The sequence below is a fragment of the Pseudophryne corroboree genome, chromosome 1 (assembly GCF_028390025.1).
Source record: "Pseudophryne corroboree isolate aPseCor3 chromosome 1, aPseCor3.hap2, whole genome shotgun sequence".
Taxonomy (NCBI): Eukaryota; Metazoa; Chordata; class Amphibia; order Anura; family Myobatrachidae; genus Pseudophryne; species Pseudophryne corroboree.
In genome coordinates this window covers 635,038,336-635,059,552 of record NC_086444.1, presented here as the reverse complement: position 1 = coordinate 635,059,552, position 21,217 = coordinate 635,038,336, and the positions used below count along the sequence as shown (strand labels likewise).

General features: G+C 45.0%; 1 protein-coding gene across 3 annotated transcripts in view; it reads right to left on the bottom strand.

Moving 5' to 3' along the window:
- Positions 1-740: 740 nt before the first annotated feature.
- The window catches only part of YJEFN3 (YjeF N-terminal domain containing 3), a 282,286-nt gene continuing 261,809 nt past the window's right edge, over positions 741-21,217 (bottom strand). For 2 of the 3 annotated variants that reach the window (XM_063914572.1, XM_063914571.1), the window contains exon 6: positions 741-996. In XM_063914572.1, the coding sequence (XP_063770642.1) occupies positions 797-996 (200 nt within the window). In that variant the 3' untranslated portion in view covers positions 741-796. Of the gene's footprint in view, positions 997-2,065; positions 2,127-21,217 lie in introns of all 3 variants that reach the window. The other variant, XM_063914573.1, reaches the window with a different exon arrangement.

The following is a 21,217-nucleotide window of genomic DNA, read 5'->3' as shown; positions in this document are numbered from 1 at the left end:
ATATACTTGTATTAAACATTTTTCCTTTTAAAAATCCGTAGAAACTAGTGAAATCTTGCATGTATAAAGTTTTGTGGCGGAACATTGTTTACTTCACAAATCCACACTGTATTTGTAAATTTGCATTTCCAGAATTTATAGTTTATGGGGGGAATTCAGTTCAGTGCAAGTTTGTTAGCTCCCAGGATGAGTGCTCAGAGTTATTCAATGTCCTGCATCGCGCCTAGCACCTAGGTCAGAAGATGCAGTTTACCACGACTGATACCTGGGGTTTAGTCACAGTAAACAGCATTTTCCGACTTATGTACATACTGTAAGTGCTGGGTATGATGCTGGTCCCGCACCGTAACACCACATGGATTTCTGCTCGCACCTCAGGGTTTACAGTACGGGCAATTGAATAGCTCTAGGCACTCATCCCCAGTGCATAACAAACTTTATCTCAGTTGAATTCCCGTCTTTGAGTAGAGTGTGACGGACAATTGTTAATTCTTCTTGCTGTTTGGTGTGGTTGTATTAGGAGTGAAAGCACGTAAGGGCCAAATCCCACAAGTGAATATTCACAACTTTTCAACCAAGTTCTGAATGAGACAATATTCTACTGAACACTTTTTAAAATTCCTCATGTCTATGAATCAGCTTTTCTTGGAAAATCGGCATGCAATAACTACAAACATTTCTAGCAGCCGGACATTATCACAGATCTACTTATTAAATGAAACTCCAAATAATAGGCACAATAGAGAAAAGGTATATATTTATTGACAGATTGCAAACTGATAATAGATGTTCTGTTCTAAAACTCCACCACGCACTCTGTTCCAGAATATTTCGGTAGGTTCAACTCGAATTTCTTCTGTACATCGTAGGGCAGAAATCTCCCTGCAATGAAGTGGTGTTTCCCAGAAAAATGAACTGCACATCTTTTGGGTGCAGACAATGAAATTAGCACCTCAGGATTAATACCATCCATACTCCCAGCTTCTATATCCCAGCCTGCCAGGGAAAGACAAATGTTTATTAGTATAAAAAGCCTCATCTAAGCACATCAGACATACTGTACCAGAGATAGGTCAAAAGAGCTGAACTGAACATGAGAGAGAGAGAGAGAGAGAGAGAGAGAGAGAGAGAGAGAGAGGTGCTAATATACGGTTTTGAGCAAAATTAAATCAAAATGAACATTTAAAAATGTAGTTTTCCTTAAATGTATTGTATATATAGTATCTCTCCTGTTTCATAAGTGCATGCGCGAACCACGACATACAGTATGCTATTACCAGTGCTGAAAGTAAGGCAATATGGGGTACCATTAAGAAATATGGTGGTGGTACTCAGTACCACCAGCCCACCGCTGGGGCATAATTTATAAGGGACATTTTTGTAAAATGGGGTCAGTGGCATAACTGTGTGGCATAATATATAATAGCCATTACAGTGTGTTCCATAATGTGTAATGGGTGTTACAGTGTCTGGCATAATGTGTAATGGGCATTACAGTGTGTGGCGTAATGGGCATTATGCTGTGTGGCATAATGTGTAATAAGCATTGCGGTGTGTGTGGCATAATGTGTAATGGGCATTACAGTGTCTGGCATAATGTGTAATGGGCATTACAGTGTCTGGCATAATGTTTAATGGGCATTATGGTATGTGGCATAATGTGGCTATGCCACTATTGTCATGTAGCCACTCCCCTAGTTTTGTGTGGTATATTATGTAATAGGCATTACAGTGTGTGCTCTAATGTGTAATGGGTGTTACAGTGTCTGGCATAATGTATAATGGGCATTACGGTGTGTGGCATAATGTGTAATGGGCATTATGGTATGTGGCATAATGTGTAATAAGCATTACGGTCTGTGGCATAATGTAAAATGGGCATTACAGTGTCTGGCATAATGTGTAATGGGCATTACAGTGTGTTGCAAAATGTGGCTATGCCACTATCGTCATGTAGCCACTCCCCTAGTTTGTGTGACCACGCCCCCTCATGACACATTACCTCGCCCATTTTTACTATCAGTACCACTAAAAAACAATTTCTACTTGCACCACTGGCTATTACCGGAGACGGTTTCTGCGATCCATGGACGGTTCAGGATGGAGACTGGGACATGGCCTAAAGTCTTTGAAAAAAGAGGAGGTGTCACGGGCATGTTATGGGAGTGTTTCAGCATGCGGCTGCGATCTCTTTCATAGCACTGCAGCAAGAGTGGCCATATCTTAAGGAGGTTACAAGGTGGACTGGCAGACAGGGGCTGCTCAAGGAGTCGATGTTGCGATCGCTGGTACGTTGGTGGAGTAATTGGATCCACCTGCACGCTGTTCAGATATGCAAAGTGGGTGTTACAGGGTATGCCAAGTTAATCACATGGTAGTGCACTAGAGGAATGCTTAAAGTGGCATATTTTTGCACATGGGATCCTTGACAAATTACAGCCGAGCATACTCTGCATGCACGCAATCACAGATCTAGCCATCATCAACTAGTGAGAAGAAAACAGCAGTGAGTGATAGCACATAGTAGATCAGTAAGCATAGGTGAGTCCAGAGATGTAGCATAAAGGCCCCCTCCCCATGAATTTTGATAAAGTGGGCGTGACCAACATGTCAGTTTAGTTTAAAAAACAAAATCCTAAATGGTCTACAGAGTCACAGGGATTTCTCACACACACACACACACACACACACACACACACACACACACACACACACACACACACACACACACACACACACACACACACACACACACACACACACTTGAATATTTAAAAAAAAGTACTAAGCTACAGCTGCTCCGAAATGCTGCCCCTGCAGAGTCTGACCAAGAATCACTCCCTGGAGGAGATGTACCAAGCCTTGGAGAGAGTTAAAGTACCAACCAATCAGCTCCTGTCGTGTTACATTACGTGATTGAAAAATGTTAAAATACCAATCCTACATTCTAACCACAGCACCTGTGCTGCTGTACTAAGGGAAATCACTAAGGGAAAAACAGAAATCAGCAATTTATCTTATTACTAATGAAGTATAATAATGAAACTGATCGTAGATGTGCTAAATTTAGCAAACCTACAATCAGATCTGAATTCCTCCCTTAATTAGCACCTCAGTCAATTTAATTTAACTATCTGTGCCGAACCATGGATATACCTAAAACCTGGACCGTTGGGGTTGCCTTGTGGACCGCTTTTGGGAACCTCTAATTACAAATATATAAGCATGCCCCACAAAGGAGTCATCTTCTCTGTTCTGCGGTTACTACTTTTTTACCCCTTTCGGGCCAGGGCACAGCACCCTGCTTTCGCTGCCTGGTTTCCGCACGGGGGGGCACACTGACTTATGTAAGTATCTGCCCTGCCCCACAGTGCCCTGGCCTGCTGAGATGAGCGACACCAGCGAGCCCACCTACAGCAGTCACACACCCAGCCACGCAGTCTCTCTCACACACAGACAACTGTCACTCAAAAGTCGTGCTACTTGCACCACACATAACCCAGCATGCAACACACAAATGTTCTTTTTATTTTATATACAGTACTGTACCAAGCCAATCTGTAATTTATATACATGGACACTTATTCGGGATGCCGGCTGTTGGTATTGTGACGCCGGCATCCTGTTCGCCGTTGATGTATAGACGGCAGGATAGCATCCTTCTTTGGGATCCAGGCGTCGGTATATCAACTGCCGTGTTCCCGCTCGTCGGTAAGCTAACTGCTTCCCTATGTTAGTGTCTCCACACCCTAAGCTCATCCCAGCCATATATAGCTCCAATCCCAAACCTTGTGTTCTCTTTGCAAAATGTTATTTTTGCACGTGTGTTTATATTTAAAGGTTTTCTTACGACTTTCATAGTGTGTGTGTGTGTGTGTGTGTGTGTGTGTGTGTGTGTGTGTGTGTATATATATACAACATAAGCAGGGTGGCACTCTTGGGACTTGCTGTAGAAAAATGAATGACTGGCAGAGACTTGAAAAAGGTGATAAACCGAAACGTTGAACGGAACTGACTCTGCCAGTCATTCATTTTACTACGGCAAGTCCCAAGAGTGCTACCCCGCCTACGTTGGATAGACTGGGGGTCGGAAGACCCGGGAGGGCACCAGGGCAAGTAAAAACTGGTCAGCAAAGGAGTGCCGGCATTTGTGATCGAATATATATATATATATATATATATATATATATATATAGTGTCAGAGGTAAGCGGCTCTCGCAGACTTATACTTTTCAATCAACAGGTCATCATCCTGGAATGTTTGCAACGTTTCGATTTATTTCAATCGTCGTCAGGCATATGACATACCTCTGACACTATGAAGTCATACTTTTGTATATAAGAAGGCACTGGGCAATTCATTGTTTGCTGTATCCAAAGTGGAGTGCCGTGTACCTGCATGAGTTATATATATATATATATATATGTGTGTGTGTAAAAATGGATATTAATTTAAGTGTGCTTGTGAAAATATACGTTATGGTAAGAACTTACCGTTGATAACGTGATTTCTCTTATGTCCACAGGTATCCACAGGATAACATTGGGATATTGTCGAGCGACAGCGAAAATGGCACCAACACGGTCACGAGCTTTCTGGCCTCCCAGGATGCATTGGGGCCTCCACTATATAGTCCCGCCCACTGACTCAGTCAGATCAGTTCTTTCCACAACGATTTTAGGCAGGAACATTAGGTAGAGACCTGTACAGGCGATAAGAACACATATGCACACCCTTCCATACAAGAAGGAAGAGGTTTAGTGATTGTCTAGATCCTAAAATCAGATGCGTCAGGGTGGGATACCTGTGGACATAAGAGAAATCACGTTATCAACGGTAAGTTCTTATCATAACGTATATTTCTCTGGCTGGGTCCACAGGATTATCCACAGGATAACATTGGGATTCCCAAAGCCATTTTAGTGGTGGGGACGCTCCTGCTTGCACAGGAGGACCTTTCGCCCAAAGTCTGCGTCATGAGAGGCAAAAGTATCCAAGGCATAATGTCTGATGAATGTGTTTAAGGAAGACCATGTGGCTGCCCTACATATCTGTTCTGCTGAAGCACCCTGCTGTGCTGCCCAAGAAGGACCTACCTTACGTGTAGAGTGTGCAGAGACATTAGCCGGAATAGGGAGATCTGCATGAGAATAAGCTTCTGATATTACCATTCGGAGCCATCTCGCCAGCGTCTGTTTACTAGCAGGCCAACCTCTCCTATGGAATCCGTAGAGGAAGAAGAGAGAATCTGTTTTCCTGATGGCACTAGTACGATCTATGTAGATTCTTAAAGCCCGGACCACGTCCAGCGACGCTTCTCCCGCAGATAGTCCCGATATTTGAAAAGCTGGGACTACAATTTCTTCATTCAGGTGAAGCTTTGATACCACCTTTGGAAGATAGCTAGATCTCATTCTGAGAACTGCTCTGTCTGGAAAAAAACTTAGGAAAGGAGACTTACACGATAATGCTCTTAAATCTGACACTCTTCTGGCTGACGCCATTGCCAGTAAAAAAAGAACTTTAACCGTTAACCACTTAAGATCTGCTCTCTCAAGTGGTTCAAACAAAGGACCCTGGAGAAATTTAAGAACTAAATTCAAATCCCAGGGAGCTGCAGGAGGAACAAATGGAGGTTGAATATGTACTGCTCCTTGGAAAAATGTACGTACATCCTGTAAATCAGCAATCTTCTGCTGAAACCATACAGTTAACGCTGAGACTTGAACCCTCAAGGAAGCAGCTTTCAACCCTTTATCCAATCCTGCCTGAAGGAAATCCAAAATCCTAGCTACTTTAAAAGATCTCGGATTGTAATTTTTTCCAGTACACCAGTGAATATAGGCTTGCCATATTCTATGATACACACGGGCCGAAGAAGGCTTTCTTGCTCTAAGCATGGTTTGGATTACTTGTTTCAAAAATCCTTTAGCCTCTAAGATAGAGGTTTCAACAGCCACGCCGTCAAAGATAGGTGATCCAGATGACTGTGATAACAAGGACCCTGCATTAACAGATCTGGACGTTGAGGGAGCAGTATCGGTGCTTCCACAGACATTCTCAACAGATCTGTGTACCAATGCCTTCTTGGCCAAGCTGGAGCTATTAGAATGATTGCTCCTTTTGCCTGTTTTATCTTTCTCACTACTCTGGATAACAGAGATATTGGAGGGAACAGATATGCCAGCTGAAACCTCCATTCTACTGACAGTGCGTCTACCAGGACCGCTCCTGGGTCCCTTGTTCTTGATCCGTACCTCAGAACTTTGTTGTTTAGACGAGACGCCATAAGGTCTATCTCCAGTAGACCCCATCTGTTCACCAGTGTCTGAAACACTTCTGGGTATAGTGCCCATTCGGTTTCCTGAATGGTGTGCCGATTGAGAAAATCCGCTTCCCAATTTAGTACACCCGGGACAAATACTGCTGACAATGCCGGGAGATGGAGTTCTGCCCATTTTAGAATGGGAGTTACTTCCTCCATCAGACTCTTGCTGTGAGTTCCTCCTTCATGACTGAGGTATGCTACTGCCGTCGCATTGTCTGAGCGGATCTGGACTGGTCTTCCTTGTAGATTGTCCTTTTCCTGAACTAGAGCCAAGTAAACGGCCCTTATCTCCAACAGATTTATCGGCAGGCAACTTTCCCTTGCAGTCCATTTTCCCTGGAACCATAGGCTTCCGAGTACTGCCCCCCACCCTTGCAGGCTGGCATCTGTTGTGAGGACTTGCCACTCTTTTATCCAAAAGGGTCTCCCCTTGTTTAAATGGTCTGTCTGTAGCCACCACGCTAGAGACCTTTTTACCTTTACTGGAATCTTTATCATCTGTTTCTTTATCGTCTGATGATTTCCGTTCCATTCGGTCAGAATAAGGTGCTGCAATGGTCTGGAGTGGAATTGCGCATATTCCACCATGTCGAAGGTTGATACCATCAGACCCAACAGTCGCATTGCTGCATGGACTGACATTGTCTGGGCTTGCAATGCTTCCTGAGCCATGACCTGCACCTTGACTATCTTTTTCTCTGGTAAGAGAACTTTCTGTAGGTCTGAATCCAATATGGCCCCCATATGAACCATCCGCTGTGACGGATTCAGGCACGACTTCTCCCAATTTATGAGCCACCCGTGTCTCTGTAAACAAACTATCGTCTGTTGAAGATGGCTCAACAGAAAATCTTGCGATTGTGCTAAGATTAACAGGTCGTCGAGGTATGGGAATATTCTTATCCCCTGCTTGCGCAGACAAGCTGCCATAACCACCATGATCTTGGTAAACACCCTGGGTGCTGTAGCTAGCCCGAAAGGCAGAGCTTGGAACTGGATATGTTCCTGGAGGATGGCAAACCTGAGGTAACACTGATGTGACAGTGCTATAGGCACATGTAGGTAAGCATCCCATACATCCAGAGATACCATGTAGTCTCCCGGTTCCATAGCCAACATTATGGAGCGTAACGTCTCCATGTGGAACTTCGGGATCCATATGTATTTGTTCAATATTTTCAGATTTAGAATTGGTTGATATGACCCATTTGGTTTCTGGATTAGAAATAGATTGGAGTAATACCCCTGTCCCTTTTGTGATGGAGGTACTGGGACAATCACACCTGACTGCAGTAATTTTTGGACTGCTTCTTGCAGGGCATTGGCCTTCGACTCTATACGAGACGGGCTGGTGCAAAAAAATCTTTGAGGAGGCTGCCTCCTGAATGGGAACCCATATCCCTGAGATACTACCTTCTGCACCCAGGCATCTGCTGTTGACTGTTGCCATATGTGTGCAAATTGAAGGAGTCGGCCCCCAACCCTGGAATCCTCCAGGCGGAGGCCCATCTCTTCAGGCTGAGGGTTTCTGTTCAGGTTTGGAAGCTGGCTTTTTGCTAGCCCACTGCTTCCTACCCCTGGATTTAAATTGGGGTTGTTTAGGCTCCTCTTTAGCTTTTACTTTGCTTTGCCAGCGAAATGAGCGAAATTTTAAACCCTTGGACTTAGGGTTATAGGTAGCCGGAAATCTGACCTTTTTCGATTCAGCCTCTGATTCTAGGATATCCGATAAAGGTTTTCCAAATAATAAACAGGTTGAGTATCCCATATCCAAATATTCCGAAATACGGAATATTCCGAAATACGGACTTTTTTGAGTGAGAGTGAGATAGTGAAACCTTTGTTTTTTGATGGCTCAATATACACAAACTATGTTTAATACACAAAGTTATTAAAAATATTGTATTAAATGACCTTCAGGCTGTGTGTATAAGGTGTATATGAAAATAAGAATTTACTTACCGATAATTCTATTTCTCGGAGTCCGTAGTGGATGCTGGGGTTCCTGAAAGGACCATGGGGAATAGCGGCTCCGCAGGAGACAGGGCACAAAAAGTAAAGCTTTAGGATCAGGTGGTGTGCACTGGCTCCTCCCCCTATGACCCTCCTCCAAGCCTCAGTTAGGATACTGTGCCCGGACGAGCGTACACAATAAGGAAGGATTTTGAATCCCGGGTAAGACTCATACCAGCCACACCAATCACACTGTACAACCTGTGATCTGAACCCAGTTAACAGTATGATAACAGCGGAGCCTCTGAAAAGATGGCTCACAACAATAATAACCCGATTTTTGTAACTATGTACAAGTATTGCAGATAATCCGCACTTGGGATGGGCGCCCAGCATCCACTACGGACTCCGAGAAATAGAATTATCGGTAAGTAAATTCTTATTTTCTCTATCGTCCTAGTGGATGCTGGGGTTCCTGAAAGGACCATGGGGATTATACCAAAGCTCCCAAACGGGCGGGAGAGTGCGGATGACTCTGCAGCACCGAATGAGAGAACTCCAGGTCCTCCTTAGCCAGGGTATCAAATTTGTAGGATTTTACAAACGTGTTTGCCCCTGACTAAGTAGCCGCTCGGCAAAGTTGAAAGCCGAGACCCCTCGGGCAGCCGCCCAAGATGAGCCCACCTTCCTTGTGGAATGGGCATTTACATATTTTGGCTGTGGCAGGCCTGCCACAGAATGTGCAAGCTGAATTGTATTACACATCCAACTAGCAATAGTCTGCTTAGAAGCAAGAGCACCCAGTTTGTTGGGAGCATACAGGATAACAGCAAGTCAGTTTTCCTGACTCCAGCCGTCCTGGAACCTATATTTTCAGGGCCCTGACAACATCTAGCAACTTGGAGTCCTCCAAGTCCTTAGTAGGCGCAAGGCACCACAATAAGCTGGTTCAGGTGAAACACTGACACCACCTTAGGGAGAGAACTGGGGACGAGTCCGCAGCTCTGCCCTGTCCGAATGGACAAACAGATATGGGCTTTTTTGAGAAAAAAACCACCAATTTGACACTCGCCTGGCCCAGGCCAGGGCCAAGAGCATGGTCACTTTTCATGTGAGATGCTTCAGATCCACAGATTTGACTGGTTTTAAACCAATGTGATTTGAGGAATCCCAGAACTACGTTGAGATCCCACAGTGCCACTGGAGGCACAAAAGGGGGTTGTATATGCAATACTCCCTTGACAAACTTCTGGACTTCAGGAACTGAAGCCAATTCTTTCTGGAAGAAAATCGACAGGGCCGAAATTTGAACCTTAATGGACCCCAATTTGAGGCCCATAGACACTCCTGTTTGCAGGAAATGCAGGAATCGACCGAGTTGAAATTTCTTCGTGGGGCCTTCCTGGCCTCACACCACGCAACATATTTTCGCCCCATGTGGTGATAATGTTGTGCGGTCACCTCCTTCCTGGCTTTGACCAGGGTAGGAATGACCTCTTCCGGAATGCCTTTTTTCCCTTAGGATCCGGCGTTCCACCGCCATGCCGTCAAACGCAGCTGCGGTAAGTCTTGGAACAGACATGGTACTTGCTGAAGCAAGTCCCTTCTTAGCGGCAGAGGCCATAAGTCCTCTGTGAGCATCTCTTGAAGTTCCGGGTACCAAGTCCTTCTTGGCCAATCCGGAGCCATGAGTATAGTTCTTACTCCTCTACGTCTTATAATTCTCAGTACCTTAGGTATGAGAAGCAGAGGAGGGAACACATACACCGACTGGTACACCCACGGTGTTACCAGAACGTCCACAGCTATTGCCTGAGGGTCTCTTGACCTGGCGCAATACCTGTCCCGTTTTTTGTTCAGACGGGACGCCATCATGTCCACCTTTGGTATTTCCCAACGGTTCACAATCATGTGGAAAAACTTCCCGATGAAGTTTCCACTCTCCCGGGTGGAGGTCGTGCCTGCTGAGGAAGTCTGCTTCCCAGTTTCCATTCCCGGAATGAAACACTGCTGACAGTGCTATCACATGATTTTCCGCCCAGCGAAAAGTCCTTGCAGTTTTTGCCATTGCCCTCCTGCTTCTTGTGCCGCCCTGTCTGTTTACGTGGGCGACTGCCGTGATGTTTTTCCCACTGGATCAATACCGGCTGACCTTGAAGCAGAGGTCTTGCTAAGCTTAGAGCATTATAAAATTACCCTTAGCTCCAGTATATTTATGTGAAGAAAAATCTCCAGACTTGATCACACTCCCTGGAAATTTTTTCCTTGTGTGACTGCTCCCCAGCCTCTCGGGCTGGCCTCCGTGGTCACCAGCATCCAATCCTGAATGCCGAATCTGCGGCCCTCTAGAAGATGAGCACTCTGTAACCACCACAGGAGAGACACCCTTGTCCTTGGATATAGGGTTATCCGCTGATGCATCTGAAGATGCGATCCGGACCATTTGTCCAGCAGATCCCACTGAAAAGTTCTTGCGTGAAATCTGCCGAATGGAATTGCTTCGTAGGAAGCCTCTTTTCCTGGTTTTAGGAGGTTCCTGACTAGCTCGGATAACTCCCTGGCTTTCTCTTCCGGGAGAAACACCTTTTTCTGGACTGTGTCCAGAATCATCCCTAGGCACAGCAGACGTGTCGTCGGGAACAGCTGCGATTTTGGAATATTTAGAATCCACCCGTGCTGTTGTAGCAGTATCCGAGATAGTGCTACTCCGACCTCCAACTGTTCCCTGGACTTTGCCCTTATCAGGAGATCGTCCAAGTAAGGGATAATTAAGACGCCTTTTCTTTGAAGAAGAATCATCATTTCGGCCATTACCTTGGTAAAGACCCGGGGTGCCGTGGACAATCCAAATGGCAGCGTCTGAAACTGATAGTGACAGTTCTGTACCACGAACCTGAAGTACCCTTAGTGAGAAGGGCAAATTTGGGACATGGAGGTAAGCATCCCTGATGTCCCGGGACACTATATAGTCCCCTTCTTCCTGGTTCGTTATCACTGCTCTGAGTGACTCCATCTTGATTTGAACCTTTGTAAGTGTTCAAATTTTTTTAGATTTAGAATAGGTCTCACCTAGCCTTCTGGCTTCAGTACCACAATATAGTGTGGAATAATACCCCTTTCCTTGTTGTAGGAGGGGTAATTTGATTATCACCTGCTGGGAATACAGCTTGTGAATTGTTTCCCATACTGCCTCCTTGTCGGAGGGAGACCTTGGTAAAGCAGACTTCAGGAGCCTGCGAGGGGGAAACGTCTCGACATTCCAATCTGTACCCCTGGGATACTACTTGTAGGATCCAGGGGTCCTGTACGGTCCCAGCGTCATGCTGAGAGCTTGGCAGAAGCGGTGAAAGGCTTCTGTTCCTGGGAATGGGCTGCCTGCTGCAGTCTTCTTCCCTTTCCTCTATCCCTGGGCAGATATGACTCTTATAGGGACGAAAGGACTGAGGCTGAAAAGACGGTGTCTTTTTCTGCAGAGATGTGACTTAGGGTAAAAACGGTGGAACTTCCAGCAGTTGCCGTGGCCACCAGGTCCGATGGACCGACCCCAAATAACTCCTCTTCCTTTATACGGCAATACACCTTTGTGCCGTTTGGAATCTGCATCACCTGACCACTGTCGTGTCCATAAACATCTTGTGGCAGATATGGACATCGCACTTACTCTTGATGCCAGAGTGCAAATATCCCTCTGTGCATCTCGTATATATAGAAATGCATCCTTTAAATGCTCTATAGTCAATAAAATACTGTCCCTGTCAAGGGTATCAATATTTTTAGTCAGGGAATCCGACCAAGCCACCCCAGCTCTGCACATCCAGGCTGAGGCGATCGCTGGTCGCAGTATAACACCAGTATGTGTGTATATACTTTTTATGATATTTTCCAGCCTCCTGTCAGCTGGCTCCTTGAGGACGGCCCTATCTATAGACGGTACCGCCACTTGTTTTGATAAGCGTGTGAGCGCCTTATCCACCCTAAGGGGTGTTTCCCAACGCGCCCTAACTTCTGGCGGGAAAGGGTATACCGCCAATAATTTTCTATCGGGGGGAACCCACGCATCATCACACACTTCCTTTAATTTATCTGATTCAGGAAAAACTACAGGTAGTTTTTTCACATCCCACATAATACCCTCTTTTGTGGTACTTGTAGTATCAGAAATATGTAACACCTCCTTCATTGCCCTTAACATGTAACGTGTGGCCCTAAAGGGAAATACGTTTGTTTCTTCACCGTCGACACTGAAATCAGTGTCCGTGTCTGTGTCTGTCGACCGACTGAGGTAAAAGGACGTTTTAACGCCCCTGACGGTGTTTGAGACGCCTGGACAGGTACTAATTTGTTTGCCAGCCGTCTCATGTCGCCAACCGACCTTGCAGCGTGTTGACATTATCACGTAATTCCATAAATAAGCCATCCATTCCGGTGTCGACTCCCTAGAGAGTGACATCACCATTACAGGCAATTTGCTCCGCCTCCTCACCAACATCGTCCTCATACATGTCGACACACACGTACCGACATATAGCACACACACACAGGGCATGCTCTGATAGAGGACAGGACCCCACTAGCCCCTTGGGGAGACAGAGGGAGAGTTTGCCAGCACACACCAAAGCGCTATATTTTACAGGGATAGCCTTATAATAAGTGCTCCCTTATAGCTGCTTTTATAAAATCACAATTTCGCCAAATTTTGCCCCCCCTCTCTTGATTTAACCCTGTTTCTGTAGTGCAGTGCAGGGGAGAGCCTGGGAGCCTTCCTGACCAGCGGAACTGTGTGAGGAAATGGCGCTGTGTGCTGAGGAGATAGGCCCCGCCCCTTTTTCGGCGGGCTCGTCTCCCGCTCTTTAACGGATTCTGGCAGGGGTTAAATATCTCCATATAGCCCCCGGAGGCTATATGTGAGGTATTTTATGCCAAAAAATAGGTTTACATTGCTTCCCAGGGCACCCCCCCCCCAGCGCCCTGCACCCTCAGTGACTGCCGTGTGAAGTGTGCTGAGAGCAATGGCGCACAGCTGCAGTGCTGTGCGCTACCTTAAGAAGACTGAGGAGTCTTCTGCCGCCGATTCTGGACCTTCTTCTCTTTTCAGCATCTGCAAGGTGGCCGGCGGCGAGGCTCCGGTGACCATCCAGGCTGTACCTGTGATCGTCCCTCTGGAGCTAATGTCCAGTAGCCAAAGAAGCCAATCCATCCTGCACGCAGGTGAGTTCACTTCTTCTCCCCTAAGTCCCTCGATGCAGTGATCCTGTTGCCAGCAGGACTCACTGTAAAATAAAAAACCTAAGCTAAACTTTTCTAAGCAGCTCTTTAGGAGAGCCACCTAGATTGCACCCTTCTCGGCCGGGCACAAAAACCTAACTGAGGCTTGGAGGAGGGTCATAGGGGGAGGAGCCAGTGCACACCACCTGATCCTAAAGCTTTACTTTTTGTGCCCTGTCTCCTGCGGAGCCGCTATTCCCCATGGTCCTTTCAGGAACCCCAGCATCCACTAGGACGATAGAGAAACATAAATGAATTGTGTGAATGTAGACACACTTTGTTTAATGCACAAAGGTATAAAAAATATTGGCTAAAATTACCTTCAGGCTGTGTGTATAAGGTGTATATGTAACATAAATGAATTCTGTGCTTAGATTTAGGTCCCATCACCATGATATCTCATTATGGTATGCAATTATTCCAAAATACGGAAAAATCCGATATCCAAAATACCGCTGGTCCCAAGCATTTTGGATAAGGGATACTCAACCTGTATTACCCACAAAAGGCAATGCTTCCAATTCTTTCTTGGATTCCGCATCTGCCTTCCAGGTACGTAGCCAAATTGCTCGACGAGCGACTACTGTCAAGGCTGAAGCTTTAGAAGCAACTGTACCTACATCAATTGCTGCTTCTTCCAAATACTGGGCAGATTGTCTTAAACGGCAAAAACGATCCTCTTGCTCCCCAGTAGGAGAAGGGATGCTGTTCTCTAGTTCCTCTATCCATTCGCCCATAGCCTTTGCTACCCAGGCCGAAGCCATAGCAGGTCTTACCACTGCTCCTACTAGAGAAAAAATATTTTTCAAAAGGCTCTCTACCCTTCTGTCTGTGACATCATTCAAAGAGGTACATGACAGTGGTAAAGCAGATTTATGCACGAGTCGCAGAACATGTGCATCTCTTTTGGAGGAACTTCTCTCTTTGAACAATCCCCAGCAGGAAATGGATAATAAGAATCCCATCTCTTAGGAATCTTATACTTTTTACTGGGCGCTGCCCAAGACTCATCCATCATTTCCGTCAACTCATCTGACGCTGGAAATTCAGCTGTCACTGATTTTGTTCGTTTAAATACAGGTGCTTTTGCTTTTAACGCTGTCTTGGCTGGCTCTTCCAAAGAAAGAACAGCCTTCAAGGCATTACTAAGTTCAGCTACATCTTCTGAACAAAAGCTCTGCGACTGATCATCATACGGAGTTGATTCTATTGTTTCCTCATCATCATCCGATGTATCATCTTGTGTAGTCTGCCACACAGACGTATCTGTCTTAGTCTTACCTGCCCCTTGGTTGCTTGTAGAGGCTACTGGAACCAAACCATAGGAGGGGAGCTGCATGTATGGGTTCATAGTGTAACCTAACCCTTGAGGTGGTGCTACCGGAGCTAACCTGTCCGCTATTGAAGACAGAGTCTTTGCGAACATATTCCATGGTGGCTCTGTTGGTGGTTGAACCAACTCCTGTTTTTTACTTCTCTGAAAAGCGAAACAGTTTGCACACAAACCCTCATAAGTGACCAATTGATTCATATCAATTACCCCTGACTTACAAGATAAGCATGTTAGGGCTATAGGAGTGCTTGATAAATTCTCCTCATCACTTTTGCCGCTCACAGACATGGTATTAACCTGTTATCGACTACACAATTTGTGACTGAAGAACACCCTATATGTCAGTATATAGAGGTGAGATCAATCTGACCACAATGCACCTGATTTGAGGGTCAGAACAGGACTGACATTACACAGAAAAGTCAGCACACATACTAGCAGTCAGTCACATGTTAAAGCATTAGACATTGTCAAATGAGAATACAACCTCCATAATAACTTATACATAAGTAGGAAAATTGTACTTCTGTTTTAACTGGTTCTATTTTCAACATAACATGCAGAAAACACAGTAATATACAGGTCTCATATGCAATAGGTACTAAAAATTAACAATGCATACTAAGAAGTAGAGAGAAGTTCTAGTACTGTATACCCTGCCTCCAGAGAGCGGGATACAGGGAGACTCACCACACTTCCATATCCAAGCAAATACGCTCGTAAGACGCTGAGTGGATTCAACCGCTACTGGTGTACACTGCCGCTCTTGATAACTGATAACGGACACGGACGCTCACCAACGGACACGGACGCTGAGCGACATCCACGTGTATGCAGACGCTAAGGCCTGCGACTCGGTCTGGGCGGGTTTATATCCAGTGTACACAACCGCAGCGTCTAAGCTGCGACAGAGTACCCTCGTGGTAGCGTCTGAGCCGGAAGTGAGGTAGTTTAGTTCATGAAACGAGAGACACGTGGGAACTGGCCATGAACTCGGAGGAGGGATGGCCAGGAGAGCGTCTGAAACCCCCCGTTGACTTAAACTCCCAGGATCGCGGCCTCTACCTAGTCCTGGCGCCTATGATCCCCGGAGCGTAGCGCTGTCACACTCAAGATGTTCGGCGCATCAACACACTGTTTGTAGTCTCCACCAAATCAGTGTAGCTGTGTCCTGACCCCTCTAGTAAGAGGAAGTCCATAGACTCACCGTCTCCCCATGCTCTGGCCACAGCCTGGTTACGTCTGCTGGACCTGCTAGAACATCCGACACAGACGCCCGTCGAGACAGCACTGATACCCGAAGGTAAGCGTTATTGCAACCCGGTGGGGAGTTGTTGGAGCGACTCTTTCTAATATGCGTTTAAGACGCTGTTAAGAGAAGTCGCTCTAAAAATATAGTAAGTCTATAAAAATAAAATAATAAAAGCTTTAGGCTGCTTTATTCACAGCAGCCCTGTGACCATGCGGCTTCCTGCCGCACCAAGCAAAAAACTGATCTGACTGAGTCAGTGGGCGGGACTATATAGTGGAGGCCCCAATGCATCCTGGGAGGCCAGAAAGCTTGTGACCGTGTTGGTGCCATTTTCGCTGTCGCTCGACAATATCCCAATGTTATCCTGTGGATAATCCTGTGGACCCAGCCAGAGAAATGACCAGAGATCCATGTTGCCATGGAGGAGAAGGGTCACGGTATACAAACATGATGATGAGAGCTCCCCCCAAAAGTGTCAGGGGTGGATTAAGATTTCTAGTGGTTTCAGGGTAATTAAAGCTGGCCATACATATAAAGATTGATTGTTAAATATGGCTGGTTGGAACAAAAATCTGGTAATATATGGGAGCAAATGACAATTGACCATTTGCTCCCATACACTGAAAAACAGACAAAAATGGTCAGACAGATTGGTTACGTCCATTTGATTTAACCAATTTGACTGAACAACAGTTTTTATAAATTTCCTGGCATTTCGGAGCAAATGGTCAATTGTCATTTGCTCCCTTACATCACCAGATTTTCATTCCAACCAGCCAGATTTGACAATCAACCTTTAGATGTATGGCCAGCTTAACTTGTGGGGATCACGGTCAATAAAATTGGCTAAATGATATTGCACTATTCCTCACTCTCACCTGCTTCTCTCACCTGGTATACCAGCACACAATGACACAATGTTGTATATATGCCGGGTTGAGCTACTAATGTATTTAAAAAGAAGTGTATATACATAATGTTACATAACCAGTAGGATTAATTCCCATGATCCCCAAGATCAGTTGTAATACCCGTCCACTAAGGAATATTGCACACTGTTATTATAAGCTTCTGTCTGCAGTTGGTACAAGCTAGCCAGAGTGAAGAGGAGTTAACAATCCTTTCGCCCTGAGATTTTGTTGATCCACCAGCTCAATTCATCCTTTCTTCCTGCTGCTGAATGGATTTTCCAGATGCAGCTGGGCAGACGTTTAATGTTTTTACATGACATCATGTCTGCTGCATCTCATAGCTCCGTACTCTCTAGAGAGATCCATTAAAGCCATAAAAAGAGATACACGAACAAAAATCCCCTAATACTGACCTGTACTCTTAACCCCCAAATATGTATCTATTTAATATATTCTCCAGGGAACTAAATAACTCGGGCAGCCTAAGAATGCATGATTTAGTTTAGGCTGTAGTTCTGCTTTTATACTGATCAACAACAGTATACTATAGAAAAGGGGACAAACAAATGTTTGTTGCTTATAAACATAGGATTATAATAGATGAAATATAGTAAGAAAAAGAATCCAATTCTGGCTACATCCTCAGGGGAGGCATGTCCAAGTGGGAGGATGATGGTGTGATTGCATCTTCATAGCACTACCTCCCGTTATACAATGCTATGACTAGTAAACTTAGAAGTTGGTAGAACCGGGCAGCCATGAGAGATCTACAAGACAATTGCCGTCTTTTGTGGGTAACTGGTAGTGTTTGTCCCCCCTGGTAGTGTCTGTTATTTTAATATTTTTGCAAATTTATTAAAAATAAAAAACTAAGAAATCCCATGTACATAAGGGGAGGCATTTGATATGCCGGCTGTCGGGATCCCGGCTCTCAGTATACCGGCGCTGGAATCCCGACAGCTGGCATACCAACAACTATTCTCCCTCTTTGGGGGTCCACGACCCCCCTGCATGGAGAATAAATAGCATGGCGCACCACCGTGCCCGCAGCATGGCAAGCGCAGTGAGCCCCGCAAGGGGCTCTTTTGTGCTCACCACACTTCCGGCATGCCGGCAGTCGGGATCCCGGTGCTGGTATGCTGAGTGCCAGGATCCCGACAGCTGGCAATAATATATTATACTCGTACATAAGTATTCACAGCCTTGGCTATGAAGCTCATAATTGAGCTCAGGTGCATCCTGTTTCCATCGATCATCCTTGAGATGTTCCTGCAGCTTAATTGGAGTCTACCTGTGGTAAATTCAGTTGATTGGACATTATTAGGAAAGGCGCACACCTGTCTATATAAAGGTCCCACACTTGACTTCAAAGGAATTGTCTGTACACCTCCGAGACAGGATTGTCTTGAGGCACAAATCTGGGGAAGGGTACAGAAAAACATCTGCTGATTTGAAGGTCCCAATGAGCACAGAGGCCTCCATCATCTGTAAATGGAAGACGTTTGGAACCACCAGGACTCTTCCTAGAGCTGGCCAGCTGTCTAAACTGAGCAATCGGGGGGAAAGGGCCCTAGTCAGGGAGGTAACCAAGAACCCGTCACTCTATCAGAGCTACAGCATTCCTCTGTGGAGAGAGGAGAACCTTCTAAAAGGACAACCATCTCTGCAGCAATCCACCAATCAGGCCTGTATGGAAGAGTGACCAGACGAAAGCCACTCCTTAGTAAAAAGCACATGGCAGCCCATCTGGAGTTTGCCAATGTGACCAAGCTATTGCGAAACGTACGTCATCAGGGAGCCTGGACGTGTATTTCCTCCGTATGTGCGAAATACTCACCTGACCCGGCATCTAGGTCTCGAGCATCTCCCTGCACAGTGCGCAATTCCCTCAACAGCGGCTTCATTCTACCAATGGCCGCATCTATCAAGTATTCAGAGCAGCTCTCTCATCCCTGCCGAACGCCTGGCCCCCTGCAATGTGTACTCATAACAGGGTTGGGGGTTTATGAAGCGGGAACAGCAGAAGCTGCTCGCAATGTATCTATCATTCTGTCCTGGTGCCGATGTCTCTTCTCGTTCTCATTGTGACCATTCACTGCCCCGGCACATGGAGCAACAGTAGAAGGGGGGTCCGCCACTCACACTGGGACGCTTTCGTTGAATCTATCAAAAGCCTCTTTTTATCATTGTCCACAGGGGCACTATCTATTGTTGCATTATACATGAATATATGTGGTGTTATTATTGCTCCACCACTATGGCACGTTGACACTAAGGTTGAGAGCTGATTAGAGAGACTTTTTGATTTTTTTGGGAAATAATACTTGCTATACAAAATATACAGTATGTGTTTAAATTGTTCCACGAGAATGCTATGTTTATATTACAAATTATACTATACATAGTGGAATCTTAGAAATCGGGAAAATCATATAGCAGAATAGAGCAACTTTTTCCCATTGGGGAACCGAGGCCTGCTGGGCAAATATATGTGTTCCACTTATTCCTTTATTTGAAAAGGGGATTGAAACTATTGAGCTGATACTTTGCTTATTAATAGTTACTGTGGAAAGTCTGCTGTTCACAGTAAAAACACGGTTTCATGTGACAAATTAGTAATGGCTTAAAGATATAGTAGCAGACTTGTATCATTTCTTCACAATAGCTCATTGCTAATATTAGCAATTTAGTTACACTATAGCTATATGCTTGGCTAGCTACCATTCTAAAGTGTGTGGATCATACAACTGCAAACCTGAGTCAACTCTCTACAACAGCTACCAAATTCAGCTTACTATTGATACAGTAATAGGGTTGCATTGGATACATGTACTTATATTAAATAAATCCTAAATGCCTCTTTCTTTTATACTGGTATGCTAAAAGAATTCTTTAGAGGATACTGTATCTAATTTTCCGCAATTACTGATGCTGTAATTCATTTAATTTTTATGTTTTGACCTAGAATATATTTCTGCATTAGTAGTGGTTGTTATTTTTATATCACTTATGCATGCTTCGGAAAATGCCTTGCAGGGAGCTGCTGGTATCAGATTTCCTAAAGAGATCAGAATTTAGTTAGAAAAGATCTTAAAGGATTTTCAGATTAGATCACTGAAACTGATACATTGCTGTCAAAAATGTTTTTTCTATATTTTCACTTTGCTGACACAATCAAATCTAGTTTGCCCTCACTCTTGTATAATAGAGGAATTTAAAGACCTGCAATTATGAAATTACAATAGGGCGATATTAATTATTTTATTTTTTAAAACTTTCAGGCTACCAAATTACTGTTTTCATACCTGTTAAAAACATTTTAGAACAACACGAATAAAAGTTAATTTTCAACTTACTCATCAAATCATCTTAAAAGAGTGCGCCACACACTAAGCTTTCTTTAGTTGCAAACCCATTAGCGGTTTCCACTAACCCCCTGAAAAAATTAGCATTATACTCTGCTTAGGAGCACACCTCCAACCCTCAATATTGAATATCTCTGTACCTATACAGTCCAAATTTCATCCTTTATCGGATGGTTAATACTGAACATTTCTATTATCATCTAGTAGACCTGTGCATCGTCTCCTGGACTGGTTGTCTTCCCCACGAGTTTGCCAAAATGAACCTGAAGGACTCTCAGACTATGAGAAATAAAATTCTCTGGTCTGATGAGACAAAGATTGAACTCTTTGACGAGAAGGCCAGGCGTAAGGTTTGGAGGAAACCAGGCACCGCTCATCACCAGGCCAGTACCATCCCTACAGTGAAGCATGGTGGTGGCAGCATCATGCTGTGGGGATGTTTATCAGTGGCAGGAACTGGGAGACTAGTCAGGATAGAGGGAAAGATGAATGCAGCAATGTACAGAGACATCCTAGATGAAAACCTGCTCCAGAACGCTCTTGACCTCAGACTGGGGCGACGGTTCATCTTTCAGCAGGACAACGACCCTAAGCACACAGCCAAGATATCAAAGGAGTGGCTTCAGGACAACTCTGTGAATGTCCTTGAGTGGCCCAGCCAGAGCCCAGACTTGAATCCGATTGAACATCTGAAAATGGCTGTGCACAGACGCTTTCCATCCAACCTGATGGAGCTTGAGAGGTGATGCAAAGAGGAATTGGCAAAACTGCCCAAAGATAGGTGTGCCAAGCTTGTGGCATCATATTCA